At 41.0% G+C, this 21461-nt stretch overlaps 3 protein-coding genes across 5 annotated transcripts; all 3 read left to right on the plus strand.

Moving 5' to 3' along the window:
- Positions 1 to 616: 616 nt before the first annotated feature.
- eif5a (eukaryotic translation initiation factor 5A) lies at positions 617 to 6350 on the plus strand. 3 transcript variants are annotated; one of them, XM_046371465.1, is made up of 5 exons: positions 617 to 765; positions 2278 to 2464; positions 3607 to 3711; positions 4677 to 4808; positions 5218 to 6350. In XM_046371465.1, exons 2-5 carry the CDS (start codon positions 2297 to 2299, stop codon positions 5281 to 5283), a joined length of 471 nt encoding a protein of 156 aa, XP_046227421.1. In that variant the 5' UTR covers positions 617 to 765; positions 2278 to 2296; the 3' UTR covers positions 5284 to 6350. The 3 variants fall into 3 exon arrangements, with proteins under 3 accessions (XP_046227421.1, XP_046227420.1, XP_046227418.1); XM_046371464.1 differs by lacking the exon at positions 617 to 765 and adding an exon at positions 860 to 1198; XM_046371462.1 differs by lacking the exon at positions 617 to 765 and adding an exon at positions 1692 to 1771.
- A 1796-nt stretch (positions 6351 to 8146) lies between these two features.
- On the plus strand, positions 8147 to 9983 carry rpl22l1 (ribosomal protein L22-like 1). The gene is made up of 4 exons (XM_046372033.1): positions 8147 to 8277; positions 9029 to 9142; positions 9410 to 9531; positions 9772 to 9983. The coding sequence occupies exons 1-4, from the start codon at positions 8269 to 8271 to the stop codon at positions 9914 to 9916; spliced, it is 390 nt and encodes a 129-aa protein (XP_046227989.1). The 5' UTR covers positions 8147 to 8268; the 3' UTR covers positions 9917 to 9983.
- A 4418-nt stretch (positions 9984 to 14401) lies between these two features.
- slc7a14b (solute carrier family 7 member 14b) lies at positions 14402 to 21450 on the plus strand. The gene is made up of 7 exons (XM_046371246.1): positions 14402 to 14717; positions 15515 to 15751; positions 16697 to 16914; positions 17018 to 17164; positions 17602 to 17810; positions 17890 to 18674; positions 19684 to 21450. The coding sequence occupies exons 1-7, from the start codon at positions 14417 to 14419 to the stop codon at positions 20079 to 20081; spliced, it is 2295 nt and encodes a 764-aa protein (XP_046227202.1). The 5' UTR covers positions 14402 to 14416; the 3' UTR covers positions 20082 to 21450.
- The last annotated feature ends 11 nt before the right edge of the window (positions 21451 to 21461 follow it).

Raw genomic sequence — 21461 nt, forward strand, 5'->3', positions numbered from 1 at the left:
ATGGAAATGAGACCAGAACTTTATTCCTTTGTATACTAGAATATTATAAATAGCCAGACCAGTATTTCACCAAGTAAGTCAAAATAATGGAGATTTACAGGTCAAAGCCATGGTACTATATATTAATAAGCAAAACAAGGTGATATATGCAGGAGTTGCCCTTCAGGGAAGACAGAATCATTTTTAGGGAACAATCTTGTTGCCTTTTAAAAAAAATGTGTAATGTAAAATATCAACTTGAGTCACTGTTTTTGCACTTGTTGCTTGACAGCAGAAACACGACCACCATGTAGACATATTGAAAGGTGATACATCTATGGGCCACCTTTGTGCTAAAACTAACCAACAGCAAAGGACTGGGGGAAAGAATAGCTTTATTTTTATTGCGCCAGTCTTAATTCGGTCATTCTTCGTGTTTACTGACTCATCTGGATACTTGAATTTGTTTTATGTTTATTTATTCATTCGATACTTGCACCTTGACTAGTGTGAGTATGTAATTTGTGACGTGATTTTGGGGGGGGGGGGGGGGTATTAAAAAAATAAACAAACAAATGAATAAATAAGATTAATAATAATAAGGTCTCCCAGTCTCTGAGAACGACCGACCTGACGGGTTGCCATGTTTGACTGCCTTCGGACCTGGCATCCCTTTCTGCTGAGCTCCAACCGGAACACATAAACGCCCCCCTCCCTTCCTTCTCTACGGATGCTGCAGTAAAGTTAGCTGCGCGTGCGCACTGTCGGTCCTCTTTTTCGTGGAAGGTAAGTGCGGCATGGCGCGTGTTTCTGCCTTGGGGGTATAAACTGAGCACTTTACGGTTTTAAAGTGAACTGATAACGGATACAGAGGTAGGGAAGTAGTTGCATGTTGTTTTCAGAAGCTGTGGAAGTAGTTTCTCGGTGGATGTAGACGGTCACAGGACAGGGTGTGGATGTCCATGTTTGAGCTAACACTATCAGGTTGAATCAAAGGGACATGCGGCCTTGGGCGGCGCGGTCGGTGGAAGTCACTTGTCATTCTTTACGCTAACATCTGCCTTTTTGGTACATGTTCAAAAGCTGCGGCGTACTTACTCGACGTTTTAAAGTTGGTCGTTTAAACATAATGGCCCACACAGTAGTCGTTGTCTGCCAAGCGTTAATTCCTGCTCGCATTTGGACAGAGCTGAATGGACGGCCAGCGTGACGAGTCGCTGTAAGCATTCTATTAGCTAACAGTCGGATAACGGTATTCGCTTTTTGTAAAACAGAAGCGCATGTCGGCCATTGAATAAACCTCACAGCACCAGAATCGTATCCTAACAGTGCTAGTTAATTTGGTGCCCATTGTTTAAACTGAAAATCCAAGATGCCATCAGCTAATGTTGGCGTATGTAACGTTATTGTTAGCGGGCTCTGAACCGTTATCTGGCGCTGTTGCACATATAAACTCCAGGCCAGCTAGCGCTAATTTGTCAGAGCTGCGCTAGCTAATGTGTTCTTGTGAGACCAGTAAAATTACCCCATGTGGACCTTGAAAACACGAAGTTTTCATTTTTAACGACTTATGATTCTGTTGGCCATAGCCAATGTAGGTCATAAGTTACGAAGTTCGGTTGAAGTTACTGTTTGCTAACCCAAAAAAATAGTGGTGAATTTAAAGTGGCACAGCCTCGTGTTGAGCCTCGCTAGTTCTCCCTACTTCCACATTTCGTTGTCACTGTATGTTCTTAGTTTTGACTTTTATTATTCGGACTGGATTTATTGTCGTTTGCGGAGCAGGTCATGGGTAAGCTACTTTTCCCTGAGGTCTCGCGATATCGATTAGCAAGATAGAACCTGAACCGCACGATGGGGCCCTGAAAAGGCAAAAGTGATTTGGAGTTAAACCAGGCACCGGGAAATTATTGTGGTATTTAACGCGCTATAAATCAGTATAGTTTTATTGCCAATTACGTTTTCACATATAATTTGCCACGATGGTTGGTTGCATAACAGTCAAAGTAAGGGGAAAGAACCAAGTTACTGTAAAAGTTGATCCAGATATGAAAGTGGAAATCTTTGAAATGAAATGTAAATTGAAGTATTTTTGTTAATTCACCAAGTGATGACCTTGTAAATCCCCAAAAAACTAAGTTTTGGGGTATTATAGGTACATTACTGAAATTATCACTACAACTTTGAATAAATTGCATGTTTCATCATTAATTTGAGGCATTGATTTGTGAGTGGTTCCAGAATAAATCATATCACAGCTCGATAATGAGGTAAATGATTTGTAAATATCTCTTGCAGCGCCCTGACCCATCGTACCATGGCAGATCCCGATCTTGACTTCCAGACTGGTGAGTCTGGCGCCTCCGCCACCTACCCCATGCAGTGTTCTGCCCTGCGTAAGAACGGCTATGTGGTGCTGAAGGGACGTCCCTGCAAAATTGTGGAGATGTCCACTTCAAAGACCGGCAAGCACGGACATGCCAAGGTAAAATTATCCTTAAACCATGGTAATGTAGCTCGTTGAAACTGACAAAAGCTGTAAAGTGGCAGTCTAGAGTTTTCAGTGGGGTTTGGAGAAAGTCAAGCAGTGTCAAATATGTGCTTGACACAGAGCAGAGGCTCAGCTTGGGTTTGACCTGAATCTCAGATATCAGATCAGTCTGCTTCAGACTACATGAGGTGTTTTAGTAATGCACAGTCTTATCTTTTCTTTCAAATGCCAGGTTGCTCCCACATGTACTTTGCTCTCCTGTGGGACTTTGTCACAGTTACGGTGAAATGAAGATTCTTGTACATTTTAAAAATTATCTGCACCTGCTTCCTAAATTGGAGAAAACATTTTGATTTGTTATGTCACAATTCACAGTCTGCCCAGGGAAACAGATGAAAAATAGACTCTTGGTGAACTCAGGTGCCTACAGCAGTGTGTATCAGTCACAGGCTGTATAATGGTGGATGGAGCCAATGTGGGTGGATCTGACCGTCACCATCTAACTCTGCCTAACTGAGCTAATGGACTAGTGGTTGGAGCTGAGATGAGCTGGTGGCTAAAACTCTACTGCCAAGCTGGCCAATGCTTACAGACTGGGCTGTTGCTGTGTTCATGCCACAGACTGTATAAATAATGGGTTCAAAAAAAGAAAGGAAAGCAGATTTTCACCTTGCATTATTCATATTAGTTTGATCCCAGGATCATTTGTCATTCGTATTACTTGTGCAGGTTTGACAGCAGGTTTGCTCACCCCTGACAGCCACAATACATTACTGTACATTAGAATCAGAATTGTCTTTATTGCCATGTAATTGAAGAGGTTTCACATTACTAGGAATTTGTGTTGGTGATTGGTGCATACATAGAATGTAAGAACGAGTAGTCACAATCTATCAAGCAATGGGCATCAACGATTATATTTGGGTTTAGCCTCTAGTCCTCAAGTTTTTAAAACACTGTTGTGAATGCAGGACAGAATTTTTGCCCTGACCTTCTGCAAGAGGGTTTGACTTTTACGTGTTTGTGATTAGTTGTGCCGATTTCATAAGCGTGTTTTGTCTTTTGTTACCAGCAGATTCTGCGACATGTTTTCTAAATGCTTAATCTCACCCTGTAATAAACATTTCCTTCTCTAGGTTAACCTGGTAGGTATCGACATTTTCACCAACAAGAAACATGAAGATATGTGCCCCTCCACCCACAACATGGATGTTCCCTCCATCAAGAGGATAGACTACCAGGTATGCAGGTCCAAACTCTGTAATGCAAGTGTCACAGCAGTTAAGCAAAGAATGCGTAACTCGAATATGACATATGACAGCTATCTTGTGTGTCAGCTTTTTTTCTCAGGTTCAAACTTAGTAGCTGCAGGCTCTGTGCATAATTCGTCACGCAGAAATGTGCTGCTTGATGTGATCACGGGTACATTTGATAGTCAACATTTATGATTAGTCAAAAGTCAGACGTATGTAGTTACTGTTTAGAAGCAAAACATTTTGAGATGCCCTGTACATTGTAAACTATAATGTGATCATGTGCTAATCCTTTTTGAAGATAATCAGTTGAAAACACAAAAACGGTATATTTAATATTTCACCTTGTCATACTCATTGTTTTTTTTACAAATAAATGTGCTTATTCTGCTAGCCACAAGTTTCAAAAAGTTAGGACAGTTGCAGCATAAGACAGTTGTGAAATGCTCAAAAACACCTGTTTGGACCATCGCACAGGTAAACGGGTTAATTGGAAACAGATGATGGTATCATTACATGGTGTGAAAGGGGCATCCTTGCTTGTGAGGGACTGAATGAGGTTCAACACTTTAAAGGATAAAGGATATCATGAAATGGGTTTGGAAATGCAAGGGAATACAATCTGTTAACATTTTAGTGTGTCAGCTTTTTTGGAGTCAGGGTTGAAACATTTGCACGGAGAAGAGAATAATTCTGCTTGTGACCAAGTTAAAATACATTTGTCTGCCAAGTGCTTCTGACTACTTACAACTTTAAACGTAATCAAACTAGGGCATGAGGAATAAGCTGGTTTAAATCATTTTAAATTGACATTTTTGCAGAACATGGCAATGCAACTCATGCTCCGTTTCAGTCTTGAGGATGCTAAAATGATGCAGTCCTTTTTGTAAAAATACAGTCAATGCTTTTTTGCGTACAACTAAATGTAGTCACTAATTTCTTATGTGTCCCAGTTGGTTAACATCAATGAAAACTACATGTCCTTGATGAGTGACAACGGTGACATCAGGGAGGATCTGCGTGTCCCTGATAATGAAGTCGGCAAGGAAATTGAGTCAAAGTTTGAAGCTGGTGAAGAATTCATGGTAAGTATGAAAATCTCAGGGCTTTTTATCAGATGCAGATACTTCTTACAATATAATCAACCACTGCGCACACATTAAATTATTTTTGGGGGTCACAACATACTTAATAGGCCTGTGTAACTAGTGGGTTGGAAACGCATTGAATTGTTATACAGATATAAAAACACTGCAAAATTTGGACATTGTTGACAGCGTTGAGAACATGTCATTTTGAGAGGAAGCACAAATGTGTCTATGATGTGTTTATAATTTTGCCTTTTGCTAATTTTAATTGCTAATTTTCACTCTACTGAAGGCTGACAAGATTCAGTTCTGATGTAGTAAGGTGTCGCACGGGGAGAGTGTGAGTGTGAGCTGCATGTGTAAAGTTTCAGATGATTGACTTGAACATGTTGTTGGCTCTCCGCAGGTCACCGTGATTTCTGCCATGGGGGAGGAATGTGCTGTCGCTACGAAGGTCTTGGCCAGCAAATAGGGAGATGGACTTTGCTGCCCAAGCAACAAGCACCACCCACAACCAGTCTATTGCATTCTCATTGGTTCTGTCACCAAAGCGTTGGCCTTCCAGACAACCTCAATCATTCTGTTGTGATTTCTCTCATCATTGATCTTTTTTTCATCCCCAATTTGTTTCTCTTTTCCGTTGCTGTTGGGAAAGTTCCATTGCAGCTCGCTGCAGGTCCTCTGCCTGATCGCTGAGGTTTTGTTTGGTAACAATCTACTTTATATAAAAACAACTTCAAAAATAATGATCAGTTGCTCATTCCTGCTTATTTTTGCCTTCAAAGTGTTGGTTTTGCCACTCACATTCCTGAATGTTAAAATAACAACGGGATTCAGCTTTTGTATGATTATTTTTTTATATTCTTGAATATAGCAGGTCTAGCCTTTTAGAGGGATGGGGAGCAGTTTTTGAGTTGTTAAAGCAGTGGGAGGGAGGGTTGCCCCTGTAGATACTGAATTCTGCTTTAGGTTGTCCCTCTGACAGCCGTACCGCTTTCCAGCATGGCCTTTGCTCTGGTTCCTGAGTGGATTGGGCACAGAAAGGTCCATTTTTCTCCTGATTGCTGGGAATGGTGGTGGCTAGCGCTTAAGAGCACTTGAGGTCCACCCCAGCATGTCAAAGCTCTAAAACAAAGAAAAGAGAATATTTTTTTTTCTCCCCTACCCCAATAACAGAAACAAACTTAATTGATTTACCCTCAAGATGCCAGTCTCTTGTCTGTAGAAGCTGGAGGGGTTGTGTTAGAGTCCTGTGCTCTCGCACCCCTCATACACCGGGACAGTCGATGGGTCACCCCGCTGCCCCGGCCATCCCCCAATACAAAAGGAGTGTTATATCTTGCTTTGAGAGGCATGTGTGTAGCAGTATGGGCCTCCGAAATGCGGGAAGCAATTTGCAGTGAGGCGTGTATTTCTTTTGAGGGACTCAATCGGGTTGGGGAGGGTGGTAGAGTTGCAAAATTTTTGTTCACTCGAGGCCTTTGTCACCTGACTGGAGATGGCAAAAATAAAATGATGAAACAAATGGACGAAAACTCCCATCTGTCTGGTTTTGTGTCTGATATACCCAGTAATTTAAGTTGAGTGTCAGAAGTGACAGTGTGACTCAATCATGCCTAAAGCAGTGATGGACTCTGTGCTGAAACCCTAACAGTTAGAAAGCGGTGCAGATTCTTTTTGGGGGGGGCTTACATGCTCAAAACTGGAGGGTGTATTGAACAGATGATTTCATGATGGTAGGTTGAGAACAAGCATGACTGGCAAAAAAGAGATAAGCCTACACTACCTGCATTTGTAAGTTATAGTTCTCCCCTCTTCAAAACTCTTTTAAATAAAAAGTACAAGCAAAAATCCTACTTTTAGAATTTTTCTTAAGGTGAAGTGTGAGTGATATTTTACTCAAGTATCAAAACAATATGTAATGTGAGTGTTCATTCATAAATGGGCTGTACTTATATTGCTCTTTTCTGGTCATACTGACCACTCAAAGCTGTTTAACACTACTGTTAAATTCACAACTCATTCATTCATTGGTGACAGAGGCTGCTATCATCAGAAGCCATGATATAACCGTTCACACACATTCGCACTGATGGCACAGCATCAGGAGCAATTTGGACTACAGTGTCTTGCTTAAAGACACTTTGACATTCAGATTGGAAGAGCCGCAGGTCAAACCGTCAACCTTCTGACTAGTGGATCACAAAGTGTGCGTTTGTATACCAAGTCATTTTCTGAAAAATGCAAATAGAATCTGAAGTTGGGAGGGCTGTCCTAACCGTCAAAAGCTTGTTTCATTTGCACATCTTCACTGACTCATCTCTAAAGATATGCAAAACATAGAAAATGCTTAAAGTAGACCTGCTATGTTGCTAAACATTTAATTTGCTACATTAAATGACAAATTTGAAAGAAGGAACATTTAATACAATCAAAGATAGGAACACAAATTGATGTAAATATAATGTGACAATAGAAGACTGTTGTCACAATATATTTGCAGTGATAATCAGACTGTACAAGACACCTCATGTTAACCTAGCTCGAGTCAGTGTTGCTGGCGAGAGTGAATGACGGCGAGTTAGAAAAAGCCATCAATTAAGACAGGCTTCTGGTTTCTTCTCCTCAAAACAACAATCGAAATGCAAACATGATTGAAACTACTAAAGAAAGAAACAAGCCTGTACATCAACAATTTCAGGATATACGCAACATGTCTTTTTGTCTGTGCTGAAGAATCTGTTGTTAAGTATTTACATTTGAAGTTATGGTAGCAGACAACACTCTTCAGTTACAGACACACCCTGCCTGAATGTCCCTGAGGGTGGTGTGATGATGACCAATCACTTGTTCCTGTCTGCACATTGAGCCACGAATGACACCATAATAAAAAGAAGGATGCATTATGTTTTTTTCCCTTTCTCTCTACCCATCTGACCGGTCATGGTTTCTCTGACTCATTGGGAAGGATTTTATTTTCTCTCTGTATATTCAGACAGATGCAGCTAAGTGAACTGGACTGGTCTGAGGCCCCAGGCAGAGCGTGTGTGAAGAGGTTGTCAATGATTGACCAGGCTCAGCAGGTTTATTATCAGGGTGTGTTTGGGCTGTAGTTGACCTTTGGACTTCAGTCATCCGACAACCTTTAAAATAACAGGCATAAATGTCATCTGTAAAGCCCTTCAAAAACAAACAAAAAAAGAAAACTTACTGACATTAAAATGCAAATATCAGAACTGCATGTTAAACAGATAAAATAAAGTTGAGACGAATATTTCACGGTTGGAAAGCTAAAGCCAACAGTTTGATCATTAAACGAGGTATTTCCTAGACTGGCGTGTGAAAATTTCTGCAGTGACACTGAGTTTACCATATTTGGTTAGGGCGTTCCACGCTGCAGGAACTGCATCACTACTGCGTCACTTCCGCTTCTCTCTTTCCCGTCCGATCTCTAAACATGGCGCCGGTAAGTCCGGGCAGCTCCTCTGGATTTAACGGAATTTATTGTTAAATCATTTATAATTTTACTTATTCCATTCATTATCTACTAAACCAAAGTAAACCCTCAGTCGCATCGTTATGTGTTAAGCCATGAGTGGTTTAATGGGGAAAGGAAACTAGTATGCTAGCAGAATTAGCATTAGCTGGAAGTTGTCAGGCGGTAGCTTACACGTGTGCCATTCATTAGTCCGTGTGAATGGCATGGCTTCCAACTCTTGTAACGTAAACTTTTATTTGTACTGCCGGTCTACATGAAGGGTCAGGCCCACTAGTCAGTTCGGCATTATTTTTTTTTTTTTTTTTTTGGTTATTGATTATTGATTGATTATTATTTCATCATGAGTTAGAAGTTCAACGACCGTTTTTTTTATTTAAAATAAATTAAAACGCGTTTTTAGTTAAAGTTACCACTGTTAGTGCTCGGGTTTAAGAAGCAGCAATCGTGGTTTTTACTAGCAAATAAAATGAAGGTACCAATGAATATAGAGAATTGATTTACAGTATGTTGGAGATTAGATGCCTAACTCTCACATATGTCTTGATACCAGTGAACAAGTGTCTTGCTGTAGTAAAGTAAGAATTAAGGTTAACTCCAGTTAACAATAGATAAGTAAAAGAAAGTCTGTTAGTAAACGTTAGATTAGTAACTATAAAGAGTAACAAAATCAGATCTGTGCTGCTGCTAACACCTAAAGTTTCTTGTCCTTACTTGACAGATCAAACAGAAGAGACCAACTGTTGGCAAGAAAGCCAAGAAGGGAGCTGTCTGGAAGTTTACTTTAGACCTGACCCACCCTGTGGAGGATGGGATCCTGGACTCTGCAAACTTTGTAAGTCTTACTGCATTTTTGGACTTGTTAAATCTTTTAAGTGTCAGAGTTTATAATTTTGAACTGGGGAAAACTTCTAAAAACCAAGTGCAACAATTTTTCTAGACTGTAATCATAATTCAACCTTTTGCATCATGTCAACATGAAAGGGTTCATTTAATGATTTGTGCATGCAGCTAACCCTGTGTCTGGACTAGGGCTCCCTTCCCTAGCTCCTAATTTACTAGGGTTCTCTTCCCTAGTGCATTACTATGCTCTGTCCAACAGGAAACCTTCCTCAAAGAGAGGATAAAGGTCAATGGAAAGACAGGGAATCTGGGTAACATCGTCCAGGTTGGCCGCATGAAGAACAAGATCAACGTCACGTCTGAGAAGCAGTTCTCAAAAAGGTAGCTGTAATGTCCTGTAGCCCCTGAGCCTCAGACGAGCATTTTACTGTACAAATAGGCTTGTAATGATACCTTGGTGAACACTATTGAAAGTCGCGATACTGCTATGCCTACATCAGAGATGGAAACCAAATGGAAAATCTTTAAAATATTGTTAATCGTATGTGTTCCAATTTGTTACTAAGATTGATACATATCAGAAATTTGTGTTGGTAAATGACTCTGACTTCTGTGCACTAGGTATCTGAAGTACCTAACAAAGAAGTACCTGAAAAAGAACAACCTCCGTGACTGGCTGAGAGTGGTGGCGTCTGACAAGGAGACCTACGAGCTGCGTTACTTCCAGATCAGTCAGGACGATGAGGAGTCTGAGGCAGACGAGTAAACTGCTGCAGCAGAGTTTTACAGCTGTCGGTGTGTCATCAGGACAGGAGAATAAATGTGGAAAAAGATCACTTGTGTCTTGTGTTTGTTACATCTCTGCACACCTAAATGTGTGATGTGTCAAAAGGAAGCACAACTCTGATGGTGTCATTTGCTAAGATATACTGAGTTATGTTTTGATTTAAAGAGCACAAATTCTTTATAAATTGATAAACATTTTGAGAAAAAACATTGCCTTCCAAGTGGGTGGGCAATGATTTTTTTCTTTCCAAAAATCTGAAAAAGAGTGAAAATGCCAAATTTTCATCATAAATGTTAGGTAATGTAGCAATGCAATAATTGCATGTTTTTTATTGGGATTTAAAAGGAAAACATTTCCTTTAAAACCTTAAATCTAATTTTTGTGATTGGATAATTAAAAGTTTTTTTAATTTAAATTTTTAAGATGTTTTTCCTGCAGTACCCCACATACACACTAGGCGGTGCCATAGATAACAGTATACTTGCAATGAGACTGAGTTTCAGCATCAGTCTGACCAAATTGATGCAGCTGAATAGGACAACTGGAAATGTTCCTTTAGATTTAATCACTGTCTCCAGAAGAAAATTTGTCTTGCAGCAAGGGGAACCAACACACAGACTTCATAGACATAAGTTCAAACACAGTGGATGTCAAGTGACAGCCTCACTAAGATTGACTGTGTGCGTATTCAGTATGAAGAATAACTTTTTTTTTTAATCTGTATACCAATTGTTCTTGATTTTTTAATCATTACACATAATAATTTACTTAGTGCTTTAGCAGTTTTGTTGAGGTTAAGTTATCTTCACAATGCCCTTCACTCGTATCCCATAAGTCTATCAGTGTGCTGTCAGAATCTCATAGGAGCTGCAGTTGTGGTTCTGTATCTCATGAGGTGTTGCCATTTAAATTTAACAAAACAATACTGTTAATCTCACAGTCTAGGGACTGAGAGCCCAGGCATATGTCTCACCCTTACAAAAATGCCAATAAAGGAAACCCTGGAAAATAACAACAACCAAAGCTTTTCCAGCTTCATAAAATCCTCCTGTTCAGGCTGGCATGATGAGATAGCATTGTGTGCTCCTGTCCTGCATGCACTGCTTCAGGCTGCCAACGAAAAGCTTCATTCCCTTAAACAGAAAAGGATGTTTTGCTTTGCTCCCATTTTTCGTGTGTGTGTGTCTCTGGATTCACTCCCATTCACTCATCTGTTGTGTATAAAACACGCAGCCTCAGGAATGCGTTCACCTTCAGCTGCCCCGCAGTCAACAGCGGCTGGTGGCGTCTCAAATCTTCATCTAAAGAGTCACAGCTGTTTGGTTTTATACCGTACAGACGCTCTAACTGCTGGGTGTCTGTTAGTCTGCCAGACACCCAGCAGCTTACAGTTAGATTCCTAATTTTTTAAAAATATAGAGGTCCAATAATTAAATGAGGGGAAACAAAGATATACAATGAAAGGTGAGCGAGTTAGATGAATGTGATGTTCTAGAGCTCTTTTGTGCTGATCAGTCCTGTCAAAACTGAATCAGATAAATGAAGGTCATCAAAGAGAAGCAAGACTGCGTCTATGAAGCTGAAAACTAAAGACATACAAGTTTTTCATGTGTCTCCAGCAGGGTTTTCATCCAACTCTCCATCCAACTGCTGGTATTGGCTTTTTAAGGTGTTTCCTCAACATATATCGAGGAGCTGGAGGATGGAGCCTTGGAGTGTTGACAACAGGACTGACTGGACTTAGGACTGAATTCGCTGGTCATCAACCAATCAGAAAATCCAATAAAAGACTCTTCCCAGCAGCCCAAATCCAGCATGAATGCTTCCCAGACTGATGATAAATAATGCACCAAACTGCACTGGTCCAATTCTGTGCCAGAGTGTCAGACCAGGCCCAAGTGATTGCAAAGTGGATCTGATCAAAACTGATGTGATCAAAGCACCTTCTTAAGTGGCAGTCATGTGACCCAGCTCATGTTTGGTGCTTAAGGTTTCTGTCAGGAGACACAGCAGAGTGGACCGAATCTTAACTCAGGTCAGGTGCGAAAGATTCTCTATTTTTCACATGAAACGGCCCCACCCTTTGTGTATGAGGGGTGTATGAGAGTGTCTTGTTGCTCCTGCTGTAGACCATCATGTTACCATGTCTGCAGGTAACGCTGTAATCAGACTCTGTGTATCAGATTACCAGCAGATCACAACCACAATACAACACATACATATAGTCATCAACCATACAGTGTGTAGACTTTGAAAAGGTTTTATTTTGTGTTGCTGTGTACAGGAAATTCATCCACCTGCCATAATGTGTTTGACTGACAAGTTTCAGATGGAGACAGATCCTGGGATCCTGGGACTGAGCAAACTCCACTGATGAAGACACAGTTGAACACCCCAGACAAATAAAGCTAGTAAGTGGACTTTGAGTTGGGACCCTTACAAACTTTTAAAGACATATTATGAAATATCAACTTATTTCAGCTGAATTTTAAAATTCACGTAAATATAAAAATAGAATAAAACTAACTACTCCTGCAGGTAGAAAGTTGGAAAGCTGAGACAACTTTCCATTAGCTCTACACAACTGTTCCCCAAACACACACACACACACACACACACACACACACACACACACAACTGGTCAGTTCCCAGCTCTGCATACAAAGATTAAAGAAACGTCAATATTGGCAGCTTGAGCACAGAGTTACACACGCACACATATACACACACCTTTGCAGCAGCTCTCTATCCCCCCTCCTTCCTATGAATGAATGATGACAGCTACACACACACACACACACACACACACACACACACACACACTCCCTCCCTCAGTCTCAGGGGTTCAATAATGTATCAGCCTGATCACATGGTGTCAGGACTGAGCGATTAATGCTGCCGTCTCCTCTCGTCGTCAGTTCCTCCAGGCTTGCAGAAGACGTGGGCTTCAGCTGACATTTTGCCTCCCTTGCTTCCTCAGGAAAACACAACAACAAGTAAGTGTTTGATCTTCCGTCTCAGATGTGCATCTTTTAACTGCATCTTTTTTTCCAGCATTTTTATGTCACAAGTAAGAAACTGTCTGTGTTTTTCCCTCTCTTCAGTCCGACCTGTTGATGTTGATCAGGGATTGATTTCAGTTCAGGTGTTGATGAAAGTGTAAAGCAGTAAATTCTGTTTTGCGGGACTTGATTCAGGTTTGTTTAAGGTTCACTTTTAGCTTCCATAGTTGTACCTTTCCATTGTGAAAGCAGATCCGTGGTCTTCATTAATGTTTCAGAGAGGGAGTCTCACTCTAGTGAGTGAAGAGAACAGCTGATGGCATCCCATCATCACCTGCAGGTCCACATCATAAAGGCTGGACAGGTGTACCTGTCTGATATTCACCTTTAATTCAGATATCAGGTATTATTGGTTAAGCGTTGATGAAGTTAGAATTGATTGTGTTGATCATTTAAGAAGAACTGATCAATGCAATGCTCTTTCTAAAAGAATACATAAAAGATTGGGTTTATCAGAACTATATAAGACATATTTTTCTTCCGGTATCAAGCCATACAGGTGGCTTTGGTTTTATTTGTTCAGGTTTTCACATATCTGTCTTTGGGTTTTCTGCCTTCAGAACCACAGAATGGAAGTAAAGGGAATTTAGTGTGCAGTCAATCTACAGCATGAAACACACACCTGTGGAGTTAACAACCAGGGAAGTGGTTTACATTTTAAAAGACATAAAAAACCTAATACTGTAATGTAAATTATTTAGGGCTGATTCTGGTATTTGCATTCTTAAATTTGACTGCCAAACAAATAAACAAGATTTGGTATTTCACCATGGAAATGAGAGTTTACAGTTAAATTAATGTTTAGAATATATATAAAAAAATATTTTTGAGGCTTGATGTTGCATTGGTGAAATTTGGATTGTTGATCTGAAATAGTATTTGCACACCTGTTTGTAAAAAAAAAAAAAATCTCTTAATCATAAGATTTACTTTGTTCTAATGCTGCATTTAGATTTTGATCATGTTTCACCAAAGTATCCATGTTAAAGCTAAAATAGTTTGTTTTCTTATAGCATCAAATTGCATCTCCAGTTCCAATTTCCTCTCAGTTAGTGTTGATGTCTGGAAGGTTGAACTGTGTTGTTTTAGCAGTAAGCTACTGGATGTAGGTAATACTTGTACTATTAATACTTTGGCTAATTTCCTTATTATTGGTTCTTGCTTTTGCTTAGGTTCCATTTTCAGTGCAGGTCCGGCATTAGTTTAATCACTTCAGTAAATAGTTCTTCCATCTCTGCTTTTCAGAGTCTTTGCCCTTCATTTGCAACTGTAAAACAAACTTAACACAGAAGAAATGAGAGGAGGACTGATGCGGAGAACGGTGATGAGACTGAAAGAATGATGGAGGGAGTGACAAAGGAAAGGTAGACGGAGTCACAAGCACACACACATAAACAGCTAATAAACAGGTGCAGTGATGGCGGCTTGGCTGGGCAGGCTGTCTTTGGGTGATGCCTGGTTCAGCATGTATTCTCGCCTACTGCGAACCAAACCTGTGGGCTCCATGGCTCACAGCTCAGATGACCTCACCGAGCTTGCAGAGGGGTCGGCGGTCGGGCTCGCCAAGGTCCTGACCACTGTGGACCTGGTGTCGCTCGGTGTGGGCAGCTGTGTCGGCACTGGGATGTACGTGGTTGCTGGATTGGTTGCCAAGGCGATGGCTGGACCTGGGGTCATCCTGTCATTTATTATTGCAGCGATGGCGTCCATACTGTCAGGTGTGGCAACATGAGGTGACATCACACTTTTCGGCCAGATGGAGAATAATCAAGTTCATTTAGCCTAGTGACTTTAAGGGACTACAGTCTGGCCTGATAATAAAATCAGAAGGGCCTGTTGTTGTTCTGTATTCTTCTTAAAGTCAGCACATTCAGAACAGTAGTGTTAGTGTGTCATCTATCTATCTATCTATCTATCTATCTATCTATCTATCTATCTATCTATCTATCTATCTATCTATCTCTCTATCTATCTATCTATCTATCTATCTATCTATACTTTTTAATTTAATAAAATGGCTGCACACAGCATCCTTTAAATAAACAGGAAGAAACAGTGCATTTGTTGGAAATGAAATGAATGAAGAAAGGTAATTTGGGAAACTAGTTCTTGGTTCTTTAGTGGTACATAAGGGCATAATGCTCAGGTGTCTACATAGTTTTGGCCACATAGTGTCCTTTCACTTAAGTAAAATGTTGAATCGAGGACCATTTGATACTTCTCCTTAAGTTAAGTATTTAAGCTGCTGTTTCACCATTTAAGTCCTCATCTTCAGCAGGATTTAAGTTTCTACCATCTATAACCTCTGTAATGTGAATGCTTTAGTACCTAAAAATGACATGAAATGACATGACAGCAAATTACCCTGAACATAAAAACATTCCTCAGTATCATAGATTGAAACAGTTTAGAGAGCTAGAGAAGTTAGAGAACTGAACAGTCCAATATTGTTAAAGCAGTCCAATTGTGTAATATGTCTGTTGTGTCACTGAACTGTGTATTTCTTTGTCTTAAGGTGTGTGTTATGCAGAATTTGGTGTTCGGGTCCCCAAGACGACCGGCTCAGCCTACACCTACAGCTATGTGACAGTAGGGGAGTTTGTAGCGTTTTTCATTGGCTGGAACCTGATCCTGGAGTATCTGATTGGCACAGCGGCGGGGGCGTCAGCTCTCAGCAGCATGTTTGACTCTCTGGCCAATCACAGCATCAGCAACTACATGATAACACACCTGGGCACACTCAGAGGACTTGGTGAGTACCATCAGTGTGTGTTCTTGTCATGGTCACACTTGTGCTTGAAGTGGTTTCCTTTGTGTTTTCCTGTGTTTCCCAGTGCTCTTCTATCTGTCTCTGTGGGTGTGGTCTCTCTTCTTTCCAGCACCTTTTTCTTGCAGCACACCTGTCCTGCATCAACCTCATTAGTTCTGTTTTAATCCCAGCGTTTCCCTCAGCCAATCAGCTCCTCTTGTTTCCTCACCATCATTCACCTCACCTGTGTTCCTCCACCCATCTCTCCACCTTCACCTCATTCCCTCGTTAGCTTAGTTTGGGCTGTTCCATTCCAGTTTGAGTTCAGCTGTTTGTTGAGTCATTAGCTCTGTTTTAGTTATTTTTTTCAATAAGTCCAACTTTCTTTTGTGTCTGCAACTTGTTACAGTTATAGTGAATATTATAATAATAATAATAATAAAAAACAAAACAAAGAAAAACCAACTGATTTGGTTTTAGTTTTGAAGAATGACTCCATTTTCTTTGGAACAAGGCTGCTGTTGCAGTGAACACTAAAAGTGGCTAAAATCAACTAGTAAAGTGAAATGTTAGAAAATGAACCAGTGACTGCTATTTACTCTTATCATAATATCAGAAGAAGCTCGAAGTTATAATTATATGAGGAAAAAGTTAAAGCTTGTTATTTCATCTGCATGCTAACATGCTCACGTTGATGCTAACATGTTGATATTTAGCTTGTACTATGTTTACATTTACTAATCAGCAAAAGACAAAGTAAAACTAAAGCTTATGGGAATGTCATTAGTTGTGCAGGGTTTTGATCATAAACTAGAAGTGATGTGTGAATATATTTCATGGCAATCCAGCCAATAGCTGAGACATTTCAGTCAAAATTTTCATCCATCTTCTTTATTCAAATTCCTTTTTTTTTTTACTTAATTGCTGCTGTGTTTCTGCGTGTTTCAGGTAAGGGTGAGGACACGTATCCGGACCTGCTGGCCCTGTTTATTGCCCTGCTTGTCACAGTGGTCATTGCTCTTGGTGTGCGTAACTCAGTCGGCTTCAACAACGTCCTCAATGTGGTTAACCTCGTGGTCTGGGTCTTCACGATCATCGCTGGACTCTTCTTCCTCTCCGCCAGCAACTGGGAGAGCGGCAGGTTCCTGCCCTATGGCTGGTCAGGGGTGAGTACCAAGTGAACAAGTATGGTAGCATTTATTAGAGTCAATTGGTCAAACCGAAACTGGGTGGAAAGGAAATAAGTGATCTGTTGTTGTTGTTGTTCAGGTGATGCAAGGCGCAGCGACCTGCTTCTATGCCTTCATCGGCTTCGATATCATCGCAACAACAGGAGAGGAGGCAAAAAACCCAAACACCTCCATCCCGTATGCCATCACCGTCTCACTGGTCACCTGTCTCACTGCCTACGTGTCGGTCAGTACACACACATTGTTGCTTGCATGTGTATGTTTTTGGGGTTTTTTTGTCAGAATTGCAAGAAGGAATGTTTACATATCTGCAGATGTTTACATGGCAGCAAACATGTGGTTTTGAATAAAACCTTAGACAACAGACATACTTCAGTACATGTGATGTCAAATGTCAGTTTCTAAAATTTTGGAGCCAGAAAACCCTGTCAATAAAAGGCAGTAACCAAGTTATGAAAATAATAATAATAATTCCAGGCATATAAGATAAAAGAAAATATAAAAAACAGTATAAAGTAAAATCAAGTATCAACAAAATAGAATTAGTTAGTGATACCAAACTTATCTTTATCCATTGACTTTAAAATTGCCTTCTGATCTTAAAGTTGTGAAACAATAATATTCCTCCATCTGTCTACCTCCCTCCACCTTTCCTCTCCACAGGTGAGTGTGATCCTGACTCTCATGGTGCCCTACAACCTGATTGATGGCTCGGCTCCTCTCATGGAGATGTTTACGGTGCATGGCTTCCTGTGGGGGAAATACACAGTGGCTGTGGGCTCCATAGCCGGACTCACTGTGTCTCTGTTAGGCTCTTTGTTCCCCATGCCCAGAGTCATCTATGCCATGGCCCGGGATGGACTGCTGTTCAGGTGAGCGTGCATGAAACACTCAAACACACCTAACGCAGGTAAGTTGAGGGCGCCTGGCTAAACCTTAATGTGTCTGCAGGTTTTTATCACACGTGTCTGCGCTCACACACACTCCTACAGCGGCATGTGTGGTGTCGGGAAGCTTTGCTGCCATCCTTGCCCTGCTGGTGAGCCTCAGAGACCTTATTGAGATGATGTCCATTGGCACGCTGCTGGCCTACACTCTGGTCAGTGTGTGTGTGCTCCTGCTGCGCTACCAGCCGGACGAACAGACCGACACACACCAGTTTGACTCTGGGGAGGACGTGGACGGATTGAAGCACCTTGATGATGGGGTTGTCCCCACCAAAGATGACCACATGCTGATTGGAGGCTCAGACGGTGATGGATCATCATCCTACCACGCTGGTGGGGCTGAAGGAGAGGGAGACGACTCTGATTTCCACACAGGCCATCCCTCGTTGCTGAAAAGGCTTCTGGGAGGTCATTACTACACCCTGCGACAGCGGCTGGGAATGCCTGATGCATCGGCCCAGCCCACTCCTGCCACTGGCCGCATAGTGACCCGGTGCACCCTCCTTTTCTTCCTCACGTCCTTCCTCCTCTGGTCTACTGTTATATTTGGCGTTGAACAGGGAACAGGTGCCGGCGCTGTGTTTTCAGGCCTCATGGCCACAATGATGGTGGGGTCCTTGGCAAAGCTTTTAATTATGATTTTACAGCAGCCAGAGAGTAGGAGGAGACTGCCCTACATGGTGCCCTGTGTGCCCTTTGTGCCTGCAGCAGCCATATTGGTCAACAGCTACCTCATGCTTAAACTGTCTTCGCTCACCTGGGCCAGGTTCGCTGTTTGGTGCTTCATAGGTGAGATGATACATTCTTCATTATGGATTTCCAGTGCAGTATAAATATGTAATAAAGCTTGACAAGCTGTCTTGATATAGGAGATAATGTACTCTGAGAAAACAACTAATTCTCTACACTGGAATCTCAGAGTGCATTATCACCCTTACACATTCATCAAGTGGGTTTGCTGTCAGTTTAAAGCAGGAGCTGGTAACACTCAAGAAACCAGCAAGCTGGATTCTGAAAATTATCAGTAATTAATTACCAGATAATTAATATAATACATAATTATAATTATTATTATAGAAGTATATTATATATATATTCAAATTGTATTGTATGCATTTAAATACAATATATGGTTGAGCTGTCACTATGCGGCAGAAATTTTAACAACAACAACAATTCATATTTTTGTGTGTTCTCAGGCTTGTTCAGTTCAATCAGTACACTTGATTCAGTCAGCAGAAGTTGAGATTGCAGGAGTCATAAGGCTGCCATTTATTCTAAATAATGTAAATGACTAACAAGCCACACATTTCTCACGGTACACATGGGTATGCAGTGATGCACAGTAAACAGTATATGGGAACTTTATATTATTTATTTATCCTATAAGTAGGTGTTCAAATATTCCATTCTTGGTCATAATGATGCACTGGTTTTCTGGCCAGGCTAATGTGGCTAAAAGGAGATGTTAAAGTCTTGCAGGGTGTGTATTAAGGAAAGATAAAAAGAAAATATAGACTAGATATTAAAAGCAGAAGATCATATGTAGCTCTAAATGATGGGTCCTCCTCTTTCATTTTGTAGAGGGAAGAACATGCTATACATCCAGACTTTGATCTCTTTTAGATCTGGCCAGAACAGATGATAAAGAGAGGCAAGAGCTTTCTGCCTTCTGGAATTCATGATGCTTGATAACACTGCCCAGATGGACAGTGTTTCAGCCTGACTTCTCTACCTGCCATTCTCCGCTCTGATGTTTCGTATTCTGAGTTAACAGTTGCTATCTGTGCACCTGCAGGTTTGTTGATCTATGGTTGTTATGGAGTGTGGCACAGCACGTTGGAGCTGAACGCCCGGGAGCAGCAGGCACACGCCAGCTCCTACCAGCGCTTCGACGACCACCTCGATGACACCTTCTCCCCCGACGATGGCTTTTACCCCCAGGAACAGGACGAGACGCCGTACAAGGGCTGGTCTGCCCCAGAGGAGAAGGGATACAACTACCAGCAGCATAGCCAATACCAACAGGAGAACCAGTATGACAGTCAGGATGGAGAGCAGTATCAGAGCCAGTATGAGGATAATGGTGACCAACATGGATACCAATCTGGACTTGGAGGTCAGTATACGGGCAGAGGTAGCAAGTCCAGAGGAAGGACCAATCATGGCTTCGATTTGGGTGATGAGGAGGACTGAATAGTTTCCTGTTCTTCCAAACCGAAAGGATCTGAAATCATGAACGAATGAAGGAAACTTTGAAAGTGCCTTCAACATGAGACACTAAATCGAATAATCTCTGAGGCAAGTAAAGTCACATCATATCGTTTTATTTCCCAGTGAACCCCTCCCTTTGTGTGTTCAGTGTGAAAACCTGGGATGGATTTCATTGGAGGAGGTAAGGGAGTGGTTATGACTGACACCTCCCATCACAGATGTTCCACTGAACGAGGGCTACAGCAGCTCCAGAAGCTTCAGTAAATTCTGGTAAATACTGTACCCACCTTTCTCCACAAACCAACAGCAGTAACATTCAGTTTCCACCAACATCTGCGTCCTGGTTCTTCCATGTCTCGAACGTGGTGTTGTAATACAAAACTTCCCTCCAAAAAAGGGAATATTTTGTGTTTCTCCTCTCGCTCCAAATTATTTTCTAATGATCTAAACACCACACTTTACATGAGTGACTGAACTTGTCAAGTTCAGACTGTTGCCTCACAATGGTCACAACAAAAGATAAAATAACTTTTCATGGTGCTTGAAATAACGTCCCACGTTATGAATGCATTATGAGTCAGTGACCTGCAGGGCGCATATACTTTGAAGATGCACTGTGCAATTCTATTGCATTTGAGAAAATATGATAAAATATGATTAAACAAACTCCTGTTGGAAATCTATGCATGGGGACAGCAGAAGGCCTTCAGTGTTTTAATTTTACGCTGAAGTGATCGTTTGAAACATTGGTCCTCTACAGTCCTTGTCATCAGTCTTTACATGGTTTCTGTTTTGCTTCTCTGGCAGAAATCTTCTCTTTGATTGAGTTAAACCTCAGTGGGTGGAATTAGAGACTCGTTCGTAACTTGCAAAATTGGACGGCAAGGATGGACCTAAAATACCAGTTTTTATCTCACAATCCTGGCAACTTCCTTCATCCTTCCTTATCTTTTGTTCATTGTCACTTAACCAGAAACAATATGGTCCTGGTAAATATGGTCCTTTGGTTTATTTTAACCAATCAGATGACCTCTGTCACCAGAGTGAAAATGAAGGTTAATACTTGAACTTCTCCAATGACCATCAGTCTCATAAACAAACTTGAAATTTAACAAACTCAGCCTTTATTTTCTTTTGAAAATTAAGGGTTTGTGTTCAAGTTGCATCTTTGAAGCCCTGAAAGTTACTTTTGTGTTTCGTTTTTCTTGTTTGAGTGAATGGTGTTGACAGAGTGTTTGCTCTATTTTTAATCTATTTAGTGTTGTGTAAATTGTGTTTATGTGTGGAAATGAGAGTGAGTGTTTTATTTGTTTGTGTTGTGGGAATAAATGTCTCATTTGGAGTGAAATTATTTATTCTGAG

This window comes from Scatophagus argus, chromosome 18 (genome assembly GCF_020382885.2).
Source record: "Scatophagus argus isolate fScaArg1 chromosome 18, fScaArg1.pri, whole genome shotgun sequence".
Lineage (NCBI taxonomy): Eukaryota > Metazoa > Chordata > Actinopteri > Scatophagidae > Scatophagus > Scatophagus argus.